This window comes from Pelobates fuscus, chromosome 4, assembly GCF_036172605.1.
Source record: "Pelobates fuscus isolate aPelFus1 chromosome 4, aPelFus1.pri, whole genome shotgun sequence".
NCBI classification, from domain to species: domain Eukaryota; kingdom Metazoa; phylum Chordata; class Amphibia; order Anura; family Pelobatidae; genus Pelobates; species Pelobates fuscus.
In genome coordinates, this window is record NC_086320.1 from 138,866,229 (window position 1) to 138,885,238 (window position 19,010).

The following is a 19,010-nucleotide window of genomic DNA, read 5'->3' on the forward strand; positions in this document are numbered from 1 at the left end:
TCCTCTTCATATTTAATTCTTTAACAAATGGTGTCTCTACTCTGTGGCTATTTTAACATTAGATAATGTACTGCTTTCAAATTAAATAAATAAACTAGACACATTTTACTTTTACAATTTCAAGAGGTTTGTATTCAGTGGCTGTATGTATATATATATAGGTTAGAATATTTTTTCCTTGTGCATCTACCATAGTTTATTGGTATTACATATCCACAACAAGAGGGCATAATCTTAAATTAGAGGGACAAAGGTTTAAAAGTAATATCAGGGGGGGGCGGAGCCAACTGCCGACTGAGCCGGACGCACACTGCGGGAGCTCCGGAACAATAGCCCTGCTAAAGTCCGCAACCCGCTGAAACAATTGCAGCCGGTGCCCAATTTGAGGACCTACCTGCACCCCACACGATGGGGAAGCGCTCCAAAAAGCTACGGGCCGATAGGAGCCCGGGAACCCGAGATATCGGCATGCTCCTACAGCAACCAGCCAGGCCCGCACCAACAAAGATGGCGCCGGCGGCCGCTGCCACCTCGGACTCCTCTGATGCAGAGAGCCTCCCGGAGGAGCTATCCACCTTCCCAGAGGTACTTGCTGCCACTCACCAGCCCTCAAAGGAGGGAGATACTGCCCCGTCGACCAAAGCTGACATCAAAGCCCTTTTACATGAGATAAGGGCCATGTTCCAAGCGGATGTGGCAGGGGTGAGGGAAGAGGTGGCCGTCCTTGCTGACAGGATTACCAGTATGGAGGATGGATGGTATGGAGGCAACACAAGTGGCTCAAACAGCCACAGATACAGCCCTTAATGCACTGCAGAAGAGCAATGAGGATATGCTCAACCGCATGGCCACTATGGAGGACAAGCTGAAGGCTAGAAATGTTAGGATTAGGGGAGTCCCTGAGACTATCACTGCTGGAGAACTACCCCATTTTATCCGGAGACTTCTTGCCACGCTCCTTCCCACGAAACAGGCAAAACAAGTCGTGATGGATCATTGCTTCTGACTACCTAAGGCCCCCTGAGCCCCTCCTGAGACATCACGAGACATCCTGGTCAAGCTTGTCTGGGAATCAGACAGGGGCACTATTTTAACGGCAACCAGGGATACCCCCAGTACTGTCTTTGAGGGCCACCAACTGACATTTTGTAGAGAAATCTCTCGTCACACCATCACCTGGCGGCGGTCACTCCGCCAACTCACCCAGCACCTCAAGGAGAGTAAAGTGCCTTATAAATGGGGCATACACAAGCTGACTGTTGAAAAAGGAAGCAAGGCACACTCACTTACTCACCTGTCTAAGTCTAATCGTTTCCTACGGGAACTGGGACTGCCCGAGAGCGCCTTTCCTCCGACGCAACGACCCACTTGGTCAGTCGACCGGATTACTCCATATATATAGAAACAAAGGGAAATGAGATTCGGCTGTACATAATCTAAAACAGGAACAGAAAAAGATACATAGTGTGATACAGCAAAATGAATAATAATGCGCTGATATAATAATGCACTCACAAGATCAAAATGAATAATGCGCCAAAAAAGGTGCCTGCCCCGATGAACTTGGGTGGCTGAACGCCTCCACTCTCCACTGGAACTCCAAGCGGACCAAAGTATGGAATGAGACTCCAATATAGGTAGGGTAAAATAAATATGCAGATTTATTGTAGAAAAAAGGCTATATACATTAGCCACATTAAATAAAATAAAACAAAAGGAGGTCCTACGCGTTTCGTTCCTATAAAAAGGAACTTCCTCAGGGACCAAAAGCAAATGATATGACAATTAAAAACAGTCAATACAAAAATGCATACAATATTCCCCCCCCCAATGAGTCTCTATAAATAGGGCTGGACCCTTAATTCATAGGTGGATCCGGTGGGAGTTACCCTTGATTCCTTGATCACATCCAGTTGTGGAGTATCCAGCGATCCTATTCAGGTGTGGAGTAGGTGTTCTAACATTCATTCTTGGCGCAAAACGGTGGGACCGGAAACCGGAAGTAGAAATCCGTTTGCACTTCCGCGTTCCACTGCCCTGTGCGTTCCAGCTCGAAAATGAAAAACAATAGTACATATTGCCACCTAGAGGTCGCCCAAAATATAGCGATCCTGATGTTATTCAGAAGTGTAGCAAGAACATGTTATAACAAGCGATCTCCTAACAAAAAGATTATTTACAGATCTAAATAGTCAGACTTATAAAACACGAAATACATGGACCTTATTATTACTTCCCTATTCCCTTATAGCTATGTTTAAATACGTGCAGATCTCATTTAACCCTTTATCATTACAACATTTTAATATTAAAATAGATATACTCCATATATATTATCAGTGTTATAGAGTCTTTAACGTGACATTTAATGTTTAACTAAATGAACCCAATAAGTGGGTTGTCTTACAACTCAAATAATAATATTAAATATGTACTCCAAAATAATAATAATAATAATAATCAGTGATGCCAAATTGATAGGTGGCCATCAATCAAGCGGGTGCTGTTCATATTTAGTGTTTATCTATTTAAAGAATTATCTATATTTGCACCTTGATATGAATAATATTTCTTAATCACACTTTTTTTTTGTGTGTGTGTGTAAATGAATTAATTCATATGAATTTATTATCTGATCCTGTATGTTCACGTGTTTCATATATTATGAATGAATTAATCATATGATTTATAATGTGAAATGCTACAAACGGTGTGTCTTAATGATCGAGTGGTATCCATCTTTTTATATATCCTTAATAGACTTGTTCCTGAAAAATTATAATACTATAAATTCATCTGACAATATATAGATATCCCATGTTTGGAATGCAACAAACAAGATAACTTGTAAATTGCAAAAACCTCCAATAAAAAGGAGTAACAATAAATGATGACAAATATATAAAAATTAATGTATAAAGATGTGTAAAAAATTAGTAAAAATAATAGAAAATTAAAAAGAAAAAAAAAGAAAAGAGTGAAGAAAATCCCTCCTACAAAGGCACTGCTGTGGGACAAGAGGAAGAACTAATCGAGGAAACACATGAGATCTATATCATGGTTAAGTCCCTTTGGATGAAGAGTCTGGAGTTTATGAATCCAGAATGTTTCGCGTTGTGCTAGTTTCTTGAGACTATCTCCTCCCCTCCAATAGGGTAATACTCTTTCAATTCCCACACATTTAAAGTTAGAAAAAGAGAACAAGGATTACTCCGTTTGTCCCGGGAGTGACTGCAAGTGGATCCCGCGACCCACCACCGTGAAGAGGACATACGCAGCAACGTGTCCATCCCAACATACAGGCTCCACACGAGCCTACCTCACTCTCTCTGAGTGTTAACATGGACACTAAATATTGTTTTACTGTTTCATATTGTTTTATTGTTTCATGGTTCTCACAATTTTATTTAGTAATGGCTCCGTCAGCTGTAGCTACACTAGTTTCGACAAGCGTTATATCCCCTCCCCCACCCACCCACCCATCTACTGAGCTTAACACGGCGTGCAACTTCCCCCAATTGGCTAACACTGCGTGACACAGGCTGCTAGCGACCACCTTTAATTTTAACCTTCAAACAAATAATTGTTAATGACAGCGGACTGGGAACGAGTAAACAGATAGGATCTTAACAGATATGTCATAGCCGCCACCAGCGCCACCCCTCCTCTCCCCAATAACTCAGAGGACCCTTAGTTTTAAGCACCCTTTGAAGACGGCTAATTACCCCTTCTGGACTGATCAAGTGTGATTATCACTTATATTATAAAATGTGCTGTATAATGGATATGTTTTGTTAAGATGCCTTCACCATGATTGCACTGTTGATGACATGTCTTATGGTGAGTTGTGCACCATACAAAGCACAACAAAAGTAAAGAATTAAAAAAAAAAGTAATATCAGGAACTATTTCTTTACTGAGAGGGTAGTGGATGCATGGAATAGCCTTCCAGCTGAGGTGGTAGAGGTTAACACAATGAGGGAGTTTAAGCATGCGTTGGATAGTATGAGAGTATTTAGAAATTTGGGCAGACTAGATGGTCTGAATGGTTCTTATCTGCCATCACATTCTATGTTCCTATGTTTTTGTTACATAAAAAAAAAATGAAAGGACAACTACTAAAGTATTCACCTATAACCAAAAGCCCCTTTTAGAAATGCTTTATTTTAGGAATGCAGAATTTAAACATTTCATGTACTTACTTAGATATTTGAATTATACTTTATGAAATTTAAAGTGGCACAGTCCCCTGCAAATAATCTAGGTAGATTTCTTTTCACTTAAAGGGACTCTGTAACATTAAAAATTTCATATAAATTATTTTTTTACATTAGAATGTTCCTTGTTAAGCTTATAATAGCAGCATGATAGTTATTTTTTTTTTAATAAAAAGACCTAAAATTTACAATTGAAACTAATGCTTTTCTATGAAACCTTAGTGGAACTCATAACTTAGGTGGCAGGCCTCAAGCTAGTGTCAGTCAACTTCCCGATTTGCAAAATAAATATGATAAAAAAAAATAAAACATACAGTGTCAAAAATTAAATAAATAAAGTGATAGTGCTTTGATGTATATACTCACAATGCATCTCATATCTGCTATATATCAAATACAAAATATTATTGAAGTGGCATTGCTATACAAAATCTTCTCTAAGTTATATTTTCTTGTGGTCACCTTCAAAGGGATTTGTGACAAACCCTCCCTTTCCAAGTGAGTTTACCACAGGTTCCTGGAGGAGCCTGCTTGCCAGCCTCCTGCCCACAGACTATGGACCTTGTATAATGTGATATAAAAGTCTCCGTTCGTGTATTTGGACTTTGTGGTTCGGAAACCGAACAGCCGCACGAACCGGAGACCACCCTGGAGCTTGTTAAGCCTAATTGCTACATAGTAACAATTTCCTCCTCAGTGTTCTAAGTGTTCGTCTGGGTGGCCGCAATTCCAATAGATGACCACGAGGTGGCGGCCATCTTGTTCGCATGAACGCAGGCAGCGGTGTTTGGGCATGAATCTCATGGAACTAAAAATCGGACACAGAAACTTCCAAACACCGCTGGACTTCCATCATCGCCTGGGTTCGGTTCGACACAAGTTAGAAGGGCACTGTTCAGTGAAATCGTTCGTCTGAACAAGCTCTAGGGTAAGATCAGTGACTATGTTCGGTAGTTTGTTCGTTTTTAAACTAACAAACTAGACCAACCGCTAGCCCTGATTCTATGGAATGGTTTTGGGCATGGGACCATGCGTGCAGTCGGTCAAACAAATGACTTCCAGGAAATTCCTGAACGGATCTGGGTGATTTTTGGATATGTTGGTCACCCAAATCAGGGCTATCAGATGATGTAACTTTTGTGGGGTTTTATATATTTTAGGGTGTTTTGGAAAAAGTATGTTTTTTCTGTGCTTGGAGATAATTGGATTAGATTAGTACAGTTCCTGATCCAATTATCTCCCAGGTACAGAGGAGGGATTATCTGATTATGTATGGGAGTGTCCTGGACCTGAGAGCCAATGCAATTGTGTATTTGTTTCAACTGTGGTTTACTCTCAGGTCCAGAGGGAGTGCCCCTTGCATGGGGACATGCATATAAGGCCAGTTGTGGCTGCCATTAAAGATTCCAGCTTGTATGCCCAGAACTATGTGTCGTCTGGTTACTGGGAGGGGAAAGGGCTATTCTTTAATCACTGTTCCAGTGTGACAGATACAATGGGGAAAGTCCTTGTAAGGACTAGAGCTCCCAGGACCGAGTGTCATCCAGTGCTTAGGGGTGTCTAGAGTGAATTCCCCATTCGGCTCCAGGAGAGAGGGGTTCCAGGGCCCCAGTCAAGGCGACTGTGGTCAGAAGTGCTGCGGTTTTTCCCCTGTTCTAGCTGTCTTTGCAGTCATTGTTTTATCAGTACATGACTATACCCACAGAAAAATACTGAAAAAACTTGGAAGCCCTCCCTTTCATTGTTCTCCATTTTCCTCTTCATGTCACCTTGACTCTTCTGCTTCCTCTTTTTGGCCATATACATTTTGTGACTCCAGTGAGAGCAGACCATACCTCCTGTTGCTTCAATGCTCACAAACTTCAGACATACTCTGTTGTTGGACTAACGTCAACTGTTCTTTACACAAAGTAAAGAACATGTGGGTAAAGAACAGCAGAATGTGTAGATTTCTGGGGTCCAAACAATATACAGTATTCATTGCTCTCTCTTGAAAATCTTTTTTTCAGTTGGTCTATTCCATTCGCTGTATTAGTCCAGAACCTCAGGGTTACACAATGATAAGCACTGGTCGAGCACACTGCAAAAATATTTAGCTTGATTGTGAATATTGTGCGGTAAGGCTTAAAGTATATTTAAAAAAACAAAACTATTTCTTCTGTGATGCAGTCGCCATTCAGGAACAATACTCATTTCTGCCGAATACTTCTGCTAACAGAGGCAGTCCAGTAAATAATATACTATGCAAATCTCCCTAGGAGTGGGAAACCGCAACCCCAGATATATGTTTTAGCACGAAGAAAAGCTGTGACCCTCTAGGAAATACACGTGAAGGGAACAGTACACACAAAAACATAGTTTCAAGTCTTACAAAGCTACTTGAAATTGTTAAAAGCATCTTTGGAAAGTTTTCTGTTCCAAAATGGAATGTCCCACTGAATTATTGACAGCGGGACTGCAAGGAACTGCCAAAACTAAATAAGCAGGAATTCCATTCTGGTATAAGATATTTGGGAATTTGCTCTATGGATTCATTTACGTAATAGGAAGCTTCCACAGCATATAACTGAATATTTCTAATGCATGTAGTGCCCACACACAATAATAGTGTACAATCAGCCATTCACACTACAAAGGTCAGTGTGTGCAAGCTTACAAAGGGGAGCGAGAGATGGGAAAAATAACAGGGGGAAAAAAAGTAATAGAAAAAAAATAGTTACAGGAAGATGGGTCACAGATAAAAGTAATTCTAACCTTACCCTTAACACAATTCCTAACCCTAGCCCCTAACCCTAAGTAATCATTTCTGCTATCAGCCCATGGGATGGGTTTCCTAGTTAAAACAGCAAAGTGACAATGTTAAAAACACTGAATATACATATAATGGTACAATATTTCTCAAGAATGTTTCCATATTTACATGTCATAGTGTGTCTCTCTAAATGACAAATGTAAAATGGTTTCATTGTTTGTTTATAGTACTTAAATAACATTTGACTTTTTTTTCTGTTTACTGCATATTTTTATAAAAACGAAGCAAGGTATTTTTTCTTGGAAATACTGATTGTTCCAGTTTTAATGAAATATGAAAAGAGCTGGCAACATTTTCAGAGGAAGAAAAAAAAAAAAAAAACACCTCATGTATCTGAATGTACCCCCCCCCCCCCCCCCCCCCCCCAAAAAAAAAATAAAAGGTAATTTTTTGGGAAATACAGATGCATCCAGAAGGGTTGCATTGTTTTGTGTTACAATATGAAAGAAACCTTCTTTATATTCATATATTTTTAAACAGCGTAAACCGGCTGTATTTCAAGGAATGCTTTGCAACACAAACTAAAATCAAACTAGTGTGTACATGCATTTGGAAGTGACAGGATTTAATATGATATATACATTTTAGTATTGAAGAACAGTAAGATTAATATTTTTAAGGTGTTGCTGATCATAATAAAAATAATCATATACACATGTGTAGATTGTTACTTTATGTGCATCCCTGCTCTTCACAGACAGTGTTGCAAGGTTCCCTTATGGGTCTGTATAATTTCCAGCAATGGGTTGAACACAGACTCTACTAACCTCTCATTTTGAGAAGGCTCAGGGCACCAACAAAATGGAAGTTACCATCGCAAATACTCTTTCCTATCATCAAGGTCAGTCAGAATAAGTAATAAGTAGATAATGTTTTCCTGCCTTTGCAGATAATTAGTTATAAAGCCTTTTTGTAAGCAGGTCGTATCCACAAGTCATCTGCAAATCTTTATTAAAGTTGGGGAACAAAATGCTTCAGACGAGGATAGTCTTGTTACATAATTCAAAAATGTCACAATGGCAATAACTTTCTTAGCCATTTGTCTTTAGTGCAGTAGTGACACATTGGCTTGATCCATAATTCGGCAGCTATTTACCGTGACATTTCCCTTCAGTTCAGCCATAACATTCAGTGAGGCCATTACTTGGCTCCATTTACCATATAAATTGTATTGTTGTGCATGCATGCTAGCAACTACATTAGGGATGGGGAAAATGAGTAAATCTTTTAAAATAGATGCTAACAGCTCAATGGCAGAATCATTTCACTCCTTTATGCAGAATCATTTCACACCATCCATGTAAATGTAACTAAAAAGGTTACATGGGAAGGCACTTTATTCCACCTAAATCCAGAAGTGTAGAAGTCATACATGACATTGCTGTTGCAGCTGCCAATATGCATCCCTTAAGCCCCCCAAAACTACACACATAAATTTGCATTACCAGCATTCCAGTAGGAAAGAATCTAGGTTTCAAGAATAACCTGGCCTGTGATTCAAAATAGGATACAAAATCTACTACCTCTTACAGGTAAAAAGGGCAGCAAGGTCCTGAAATTATACCCTTGTGTGTAAGTCACCTAGGTGTGACAATCTGATTACTGCAACCATGTAAATGCACTGTAACGCTTTACTGTATGTTCACATTTTTCAGGCATAACCAAAAACACAGTAGAAATAGGAAAAAAAATTGGAGGTTAGCGCTAATAATACAGAAGATAGGCAGCGGCCTTACAGAGGGTAACCCTCTAACCCTCTATGGTAGTAATGTACAACAAGGAAAAGAAAGGCTGCGCCAAATGAAAAATAAAAAGTATATATATATATATATATATATGTAAAGAATAAATAAATAAGTATAGTCCCAGTAAATATCAGAGGATAAGTTGTCTTTTCCACAGATCCCGCTGGAAGAGTATTTTCTCTGTTTATAGTAGTTCTGACTGTCTCGTGATATGAAAAACACAAGAAGAGAGGACCAATCGTGTGGAGTGTATAAGCTGATTAAAATAAATTAAATAATAAATATTACATTCACATTTTAATGAGCCATAGCCAGCTCAGGTGTAACAGGCATACAGCGTAATAATACCTGCTTGTAGGATATATGGATGTTTGTTCTCCGGAAAATGATGATGTCCAACTCTCAGAAGAAGGGGGAAGATAAAAACAGCAAATAGTGCTCACTGATAATACGATAGAATAGTAGATAAAAAAATGAGATAAAATATACTCACAAGTAAGCGATATCTGCACTCTACTTGTGAGTATATTTTATCTCATTTTTTATCTACTATGGAGAGATAAAGCAAGTGTTTGTTTTATTTCTCCTCTCCATGCTGACTGTTAGGTCCAAAGGACAGAGCTTAGAAGAATGACTGACAACCAGCTAAGATGGAGGTGCCCAGTTGACTGATAAAGGAGTTTATTTCTAAATTTCACTATTTTTTATACCTCACAATTACACATTTGAAATGGCCCGTGTGCACGTCACTTTAAAAAAAAAAATAGAGCTGTGTATAATTTCTTTTCATAACTTACCAAGGCCCATAAAAAAGTCAAAATTCTGTATTTTAATATACTTCATTATATAGGCATTTTATTTATTTTTATTCTGACAAATTACATTAATTTCAAAATGCATAGAAATTCAAAACTGCATAGATATTTAGTATTCTATACTGTTAATTCTAAGGTCCCTTTAAAAGTAGGACCTTCAATTTATTCTGTAAAGTAAGAAAGCCAAACTAATTAATCACAAGTTATCTTTTTTCAAAATATACCTAGCAAATCTGCATGAAATGTATACATTCTATAGAATATAATCACCAGCTGTGATCGAAAAATCTTTACAATCATCCATAAATATATTAATGCACAAATACTGGTATTATAGACAGTTGTGGTTTTGGAGAGGTTAACTGGTGGCCTACCAAATCCATGCCTTTAAATTAATAAGATTTTTTTTTTCCTGAAATGAAAACTTTTTACCAACACCTTGATACTGGTTTTAATATACTATCCATTAGCAACAACATGTTTTAGACATTCTCAAGGAGAAAGAACCATTTTCTCTTGTGATTTATATCATTGTTCTGTTTTTACAGCTTGCTGTTGACAGGGTGAGGTAATTCAACTACAATTTTTCCTATGTTTTTTCCCATGTACATATAATCTACAGCGCGGAAGACAGACTCCAAGCCTACGAACCTGCCTTCTGGAGTTTGGTCCCCATTGTCTACTTCACAAACCAGCTCTCCAGTTTGGTACTGTTTCAATAAAGATGTAATTGCTTCTCTATATTCAGAGAGGTAATGGAACAGCAGAAAGCCATGGATACTGGCAGATTTTCTAAGTAAAACAGCAGGTAAAGAGCTAGTTTTAACCGGTAAGATACCCTTAGATGATTGGTAGCCAGAGATGAAACCAATAATGATAAGGCGACCTTTTAAAGCTAAACAGTTGACTGACATATCAAACATTTCCCCTCCGATAGACTCATATACAACATCTACACCCTCTGGAAACCTCTTCTTTATAACTGAACCAACATTTTCAGTTTTATAGTTGATTGGAAGATCACAGTTAAGCGATTTTAGAAATCCTGCCTTTTCATCAGAAGAGCAGGTTCCAATAACATAGCATTTGGCTTGTTTTGCAATCTGCACAGCAAACTGTCCTGTCCCACCAGCTGCTGCTGTGACCAAAACTTTCTTTCCTTCAGACAATTGTCCCATCTCCTTGAGACTGATATAAGTGGTTGTGCCACTGACAAGAAGAGTTAAGATCTCTGGTTTTACAAAAGGCACTGGAATTGCCACCTTTGCAGGTACAACTGTATATTCGGCAAAGGAGCCATTTGCCATATAGGCTACTGGCTGACCAATTGCATACGTTTTACTGGCACTCAGGCCCAGACCTACTACTTCGCCAATGCCTTCAAATCCAGCATCAAAAGGAGGTTTCGTGGAGATAGCATAGCGACCAGAAGAAAAGTTTATGTCCGACGCATTGACACCAACAAATCTAGAAAGAAAGAACAACTTGTTTAGCATAAATGAAAACATGTTCAAGAATATACAAAAGTAGAATTATACAATACTTTGTAGCCAGATGCAACAGCTCATTCTATAAGAAAACAAAATAAATATTTGTTGATCACACCCAAATATCAATGTGAGTGGAGAGCTAACAACTAAGGCAACTTACCCCATGTGTTCTTTGTGTTATTGTTGTTGACCATGCAATAAACCATAAGAATATACAAAACATAGTGTGATACTGAATAAAAAAAACTAATTGTGCTATTTTATAGTGTGCTATACAACTCACATGAGGTGGCACCTAGGTGGATTGGCTCTGATCGTAAGTGCTCCTGTGACTTTAAAGTGTCTCCCTACCCATGTGCCAAGATTGCTCTGCGGCCCCCTCTAGAAAAACAGAAAATAGGAACAATGGGTGCAGTATGGAAAGCAATATGACATTGTGATATCATATGCACAATCCCATTTTAAATTTCCACCAATGGAACATTAGCACGATCAGGGTGTCCCTAAAGTATGCTTTTCCATCCAAAGGTGAGACGATGTAAAGTCAAGTGGCTGTCTTTTTATTTTTTTGGTATATTGCCCTGATTCTTCTGCTTCCATAGCATCTCATAACAATTTCCATTTTAGATCCATTGTCTTTATGTACATTGCATATATATTTTTTATTTATCGTATTAAAATGTTGTTATTTGCAACTTATGTGAGTATTATTAGTCATGTTTTATGTTAGGTGTATATTTTATTGTGATTTCAACCCGAAGGTAAAACAGAAAGGATTACTGCCACACATAAAATCCACATGTTGCTTTATTGACGTTTCTGGACAGATAATAAAATGTAACCGATCCTTAACAGTTCATAATAACTTTACAATAATGTTTTTAAATATATACCATTTCACAGACTATCCAGGACGTAACAGAAGACAAATAAGGAATGTTTGGTGAAATATAACAAACAATACTCATCTTAAAATCCAGTTTCATAGATTTTTTTTGGAATTATCTCAATGGATGGACCCATAATTTTCATATGAAAGTTTTTGATGTTATGTAGTGATATAATACTATAGTGTGGATGTGCAAAACTAATTAACAAAATATTCAAAAAATAATTTTAAAGAAAAGTGTGTGACTAATTATATTTTATGTTTTGAGTAAAATATATATTTTTTAAATTATTGTATATACATTACGAAAGATTCAGTTTGAAGAAAATGATGGGTCATCCATTGAGATATGTCAGAAAGGAAGTTGGTTTATGACAGAGGTTGCAGGTCAGCAGTGATAAATCTGTGTATCATCTCCACACAAGTGCACAGGAAACAAACAAAACAAATGTATATGATTGGAAAGAGATTAAAAATGGCTAAGGACTGATCCTTGAGTAATACCAGATGGAGAATGTAATGGATAATTATTGGTTACCAGAGAAGCAATGATTGGATTGGTATGCCTGGCAAGAAAGGAGAGATAAATATCTATGTAATAGAAAAAATCAACAGCATAACTCAGAAGTGTCCCTATTTACAAGGGACAGTTCCTATTTCTGCCCAAATCCCTCCATCATTTCTATCGTGCTCCTCCTTTTCCAATAGCTCCATATTGCTGGTGGGTATGAGTGTATAGCAGGGCTCCACATAACTAAACTTGCATTAATGTACTATAAATGTATTTAAAAATCAACCTGTGTAAATGATATACATTGTTCTTGTTCTAAATTGCATTTTAGTTGCTTAAATTATTAGTAAGTCAACTAAAATTTCCCAGAACAGCCTCACCCCTCACTTTACCGCCACACACACCCTAAAATTAAAATGTTGCCAGATATTTCACTTGTGATGGCTCGATGGAGAGTCTGGTTATGTACAAAATCTGAGACACACTAGAGAGATGGGAAAGGACCCAGTCCAGTGTAACCACGAAGACCAAGATTGTGCATTTTCTGATTCAAAGCGAAATCAGTTGTTGACAATTCTAATTAAAGCAATATCTGACCTATTCACAGCCAAGAATAAAAAAGGAAACAAACAAACACACTGGGAAAGTTTAGTTCCCTCTGGTGGCTGCTCAGCAGACAAAAAAAAAAAAATAACCCTAAATATAAATGTATATAGAGGATATAATGCTGTATTTGCACATCTGTATGTACACACTACACATTATTATCCTTACAATGTGTCCCCGAATGCGACCATACCACAACACCATGACTGGGCAGAACACAATAAGGAAATGGAATAGTTTTAGCAGATGTAGAAGTTAAAGGACGACTAACAAAATATATGCATTTTAAAACTTATTTTCCCTAACGCAATATTTATTGTGAGTGAAAACATAAAAAATACAATACATTTGTTTAATAAGAACGCATCAAAAGACATACAAACATACCGTCATTCCCCGAAAATAACACATCCCTCGAAAATATGCTCTAGCTTATTTTCGGATGATACTCTTAATATAAGACCTACGCCGAAAATAATCCCTAGTCGGCATTCGCCAATCTATGTTCGGGGAATTTTCCCTGAACATAGATTTGCGGGATTCCATTCGCGATTAAGATAATCTATGTTCGGGAAAGTTTGCCAAACATAGATTAGCGGGATTCCATGCACTATTGAATTTCCCCGAATGTAGACCTGCTTTCTGGTACATGCTTGCTACAGTAGTACATCCTCACTTACCGACAGTGTTGTAAAAACGTAAGTCTGTAATATTTTGACACCCAGACAAAATGAGTGCAAAACGGAAGAAAGAGCTATTCCGTTGCGTACAAGAAAGGAATCGTGGAGGATTCCCCCTGCAAGAATCTTACAACTTTCTGCAAAGAGATTAAGCCGGATGTCCGAATGGTCCGAAAATGACAAGCAGTGTGTACGATAATCTCAAGCAACAGGTGGACGAGGGAAATGCCAAGAAGCGCAAGCGTGGATCAGGTTGGCAACTATTATTTCCTGAGCTGGAAGGCATCATCTGTGAATGGATTGCTGACAGGAGAGCAAAGGCTTTCGTTGTGCACAGGGCTGATATTCAAGCATTTGCATGGCATCACAGTTTGAATTATCCACAGAAGATTCCAAAGTTTCACAACACTGGCTGGATGACTTCCTTACGTGATATGTAGTGTGACTAAGAAGATCGACAACACTGTTCAAGCTGGAAGATACTGCAATTATTAAACGTGCACTTGCATTCAAGTCTTTTGTTGATTGCGTCAACTTTTCTAAGTACCAACTCTCCAACATGATTGCTATGGATGAAACGGCAGTGTTTATGGGCTAAGGATCTCAAACAACAATTGATCAGAGGGGTTCCTCGTCAATCTACATTCCCTCCACTGGTTACGAAAGCGCACGTGTTACCTGCATTTTGTCAATTCATCTACTCATCACTAAGGGCAAGAAGGAGAGGATTGAACGTGTTTCAGACATTTATATTCTTGAGACCGAAAAAGCCTGGTTTACACACGCAGCTATAAGGAAGTGGGTTGATTTAATGCTGCCACTTGTTTTGCGAGGGGGCCAAATAGGTTTGCTTGTGTGGGATTCAGCCAGCACTCAAAGTACTAAAAACATAGATCAAGTAATGCTTCCTGCAGGAATGACTGGCTATCTCCATACTCTTGATATTGCAATAAATAGGCCATTTAAGAGCCATCTGCACATGGAAATCAATAAATGCATTGAAAAAAGAATGGAGAGAAATCAGTGTGGTAACCTAGCCTGCAAAAGGTTGTGACTTGGGTGAAGAATTCATGGGGGAAAAAGAAAATTACTGACTGCTGTGTTGCCAATGCACTACAAGCTGGCTACATGGACAAGAAGTACTCATTTAAGGAGAGCTATATTGCTGGACATGAGAGAGTTACATAGCTGAAAAGAGGCTTGTGTCCATCAAGTTCAGCCTTCAAAGCTTCTACAGCAAATGGAGTCGCATGAAACTCAGGCCGGAAAGCTATGACGATGTTCCAAAAGAAGACGACATGATTGTCTTTGAATAAATGTTTTGTTGTACATTTATTTTTGTACCGTACATTAAAGGGACACTATAGTCAACAGAACAACTACAGCTTATTGAATTTGTAGAATCATTACCTTTAGGCTTTTTGCTGTAAACACTGTCTTTTCAGAGAAAATGCAGTGTTTACATTACAGCCTAGCCACTGGCCACTCCTCAGATGGCTGTTAGAGATCCTTCCTGGGTCATGGCTGCCTCAAATGCATCCAAACATTCAGTATCTCCTCCCTCTGCATGCAGACACTGAACTTTCCTCATAGAGATTCATTGATTCAATTCATATCTATGAGGAGATGCTGATTGGCCAGGGCTGTGTTTGAATCATGCTGGCTCTGCCTCTGATCTGCCTCTTTGTCAGTCTCAGCCAATTCTATGGGGAAGCACTGTGATTGGATCAGGCTACCACTTCTGATGATGTCAGCAGACTGCTTGTTTTTTTTGAGGCAAACAGCATGCAGAGTTACAGCTTCTGGCTTGAATACAGTAAGAGTTTGCTATATTTATGGAGGTATGAGGGGCCCAGGAGGCTTTTAAGGTTTTAGGCTTTCTAGGTTTTAACACTATAGGGTCAGGAATACAGGTTTGTGTTCCTGACCCTATAGTGATCCTTTAACAATAAGACATGCCCTGAAAATAAGCCTTAGTGTGTTTTTTGGAGCAAAGATTTATATAAGACCCTGTCATATTTTCAGGGAAATACTGTAATATCGTTCAGAAAAAATGCATAAATGCATATATGAAAGGTTCACAGTCAATGTTTTACATTTAATTGCATTCATTTGCATGCATTTAACAAGGTAACCAATCATGGACAGTTTGAAATATAAAGTTTGGTTTCAGCAAAATAAAAATTAAAGAAAAAAAAAGAAAATAAAAAAAGAAAATATTAAGTTGCATTCATATGTTTGCATTTAACAAAGTACTCAACTTTTAAAATCAACATTTAGTGATTGTCACCTTGCCATCAATAATCTTTTTTTTTTTTTTCCACAGTGGGCAGAACTCTGAATCATAAAATCATGACACTATTTGTCCATTATCCATTAGTTTTTTTGTGATATGTCCATAAGGCTCTACAGAAGTTTGGCTCAAAATTCAGACTTGCCCCTTCTTTGCCATTTCATTGATTTTGCCAGTTCATTGTTTGTGTTTCAGGTCTGATCCCCATATCTTCCTTGCCAAAACGTTTGCTTCATTATTATTATGCTTTTATTTATTTAGCGCCAACAAATTTCGCAGCGCTTTACAGTGGGTGGACGAAAAACATGTAGTTGTAACCAGAGTTGGACACACAGGAACAGATAGGTTGAGGGCCCTGCTCAATGAGCTTACATGCTAGAGGGAGTGGGGTAAAGTGACACAAAAGGTAAGGATAGTATTAGACTAATGACAGTTGCAAGAGAGGAATCAGTCGGGAGCTATTGTGTCCTATTCCTGAAGGCCTTGTTCAGTGGTACTGTTTCCTATCGTACTAGAGCTCCTGTATTCTTCTCAGTATTCAAGAGCAAGCTGCTATTCTGTGCAAACTCACAGTGTTCCAGAGCAAGCTATCATTCTGTGCAAACACGCAGTGTTCCAGAGCAAGCTATCATTCTGTGCAAACCCACCATGTTCCAGAGCAAGCTATCATTCTGTGCAAACCCACAGTATTCCAGAGCAAGCTAGCATTCTGTGCAAACCCACAGTGTTCCAGAGCAAGCTATCATTCTGTGCAAACCCACAGTATTCCAGAGCAAGCTAGCATTCTGTGCAAACCCACAGTATTCCAGAGCAAGCTATCATTCTGTGCAAACCCACAGTGTTCCAGAGCAAGCTATCATTCTGTGCAAACTCACAGTGTTCCAGAGCAAGCTAGCATTCTGTGCAAACCCACAGTGTTCCAGAGTAAGCTATCATTCTGTGCAAACCCACAGTGTTCCAGAGCAAGCTAGCATTCTGTGCAAACCCACAGTGTTCCAGAGCAAGCTTTCATTCTGTGCAAACCCACAGTGTTCCAGAGCAAGCTTTCATTCTGTGCAAACCCACAGTGTTCCAGAGCAAGCTATCATTCTGTGCAAACCCACAGTGTTCCAGAGCAAGCCATCATTCTGTGCAAACCCACAGTGTTCCAGAGCAAGCTATCATTCTGTGCAAACCCACAGTATACCAGAGTAAGCTATCATTCTGTGAAAACACACAGTGTTCCAGAGCAAGCTATCATTCTGTGCAGACACACAGTGTTCCAGAGCAATCTGCCTTCTGGAAAGGAAAAAGGGCAAGCTAATAGCAGTTTCAGTATTATCGTGTGCTCTGGTTGTTTTAGTAAACCTTTGAGCACTAGATAGGTTCGTAAAGCAGACCTTTGGAACTCAAAGGACTAACTCAATTTGGATTCAGAAATTCTGATACACAGGAGCTTGCTGTATGTCCACTGAGGAATTCCATAAAACATGTACATTTCTAGATATGCATACATAATTCAACTTAGTAATTGGAGTCTTGCATAAAAATAATTAGTGGATGATAGTCAATGTAGACGAGTATCTTCTAAGCATAATACTGCATGTGTATACACTTTAAGGACAATCTATCTCCATTGCAGTTATTTAGTATATATCCCGTTCATTGGCACTGATAACAATGGTATATGGTAACAGTGCATATGCAAGTATGGCCTAAAACATGCCAATGCATACAGAACGCCATGGGGCATTCTTGCCAAAATTGTCAAAAAATTGCCTGCTTCACTCATGCACAATGAGATGATGCACATTTAAGCCCCTCAACAAAGCCATGTTGAGATGTTTGGACACATGCAACTTTGAAGTTGTAGATCAGGAAAAGTCAACTTTCAGCACTCCAGGTGTTGTGAACTACATCTTCCATAATCCAGCATCAAGAGAGATGTAGTCCACAACATCTGGAGTGAAGATGGTGGACTACAAATGTTGTAGATCAAATATATATATATATAAAAGTGGTGATTGAGATTTGGTTAATGAGTTCTAAAATGAACAGCAACCTATCCCATATATGCTAAACTGAACAAATATATGCTAAAATGAACAGCAACCTATCCAATATATGCTAAACAAATATTTGTAAGAGGGCAAAAGTTCTCAGCATTTTCTCATCAGCTTCTCATAAAGTATATGTGAAAGCAGTATTCAATTACACAGCTATTTTTTAAAAAACTCTCCACATACAACCATACAATCTCTCAGGGCTTGAGATATATCTTATAGAATTACGAAGTACAAAACAAACATCAGCAGAAGACAGAGGAACTCAAACTAGCACACAGTTTGGAATCCAAAACAAAGTAAAGTTTGTTAAAACATAAAGAGACACTGTAGGCACCCAGACTACCTTATCTCATTGAAGGGGTCTGGGTGCAGGGTCCCTGACCCCTTAACCCTGCAATATAAACCATTGTAGTTTTAGAGAAACTGCAATGTTTATGTTGCAGGGATAAGACTGCCTCAAGAATCTACCAGACAGTCACTAGAGGCGCTTCCTGCAGTTCCGTGAATTTACATTTGACGTCTTCACGCTTCGCATGAGGACATCTAGCATCTTGAAAAAAAAACTATGCTTTCCTATAAGGAAGGCCTAATGTGCACGCGACACTCATCCTGATTAGCCTTTATTACATTTCTTATGTTTACACACATATATTCACCTTATATGCCTCCACCCTTCTGCAGCTCTTATGGCTCTCCTCATTTTTAAAAAAAGCTTTTTTTTTTTTTTTTTAATGTTGCATTCTCTGCAAAATGGAAATCACCTTTTGGTGTTGAGAATTTCCCTTCAAGAAAATACTTATGGGGAGGAAGAGTATATTCCTTTAATGTGATAGAATTAGTGCTACATTACAAGTTGCATTTCCCTCTCTTTTTGGTTATCTAGTCAAAACCAGAATACCTCATAAAA

The 19,010-nt window shown here is 38.5% G+C and overlaps 1 protein-coding gene across 1 annotated transcript in view; it reads right to left on the reverse strand.

Annotated features, from left to right (window-relative positions):
• Window positions 1-9,647: 9,647 nt before the first annotated feature.
• Window positions 9,648-19,010, reverse strand: part of PTGR3 (prostaglandin reductase 3) — a 39,195-nt gene continuing 29,832 nt past the window's right edge. Inside the window, exon 3 of the mRNA XM_063451627.1 lies at window positions 9,648-11,056. Coding sequence (XP_063307697.1) covers window positions 10,132-11,056 — 925 coding nt within the window. The 3' untranslated portion in view covers window positions 9,648-10,131. The remainder of the gene's footprint in view (window positions 11,057-19,010) is intronic.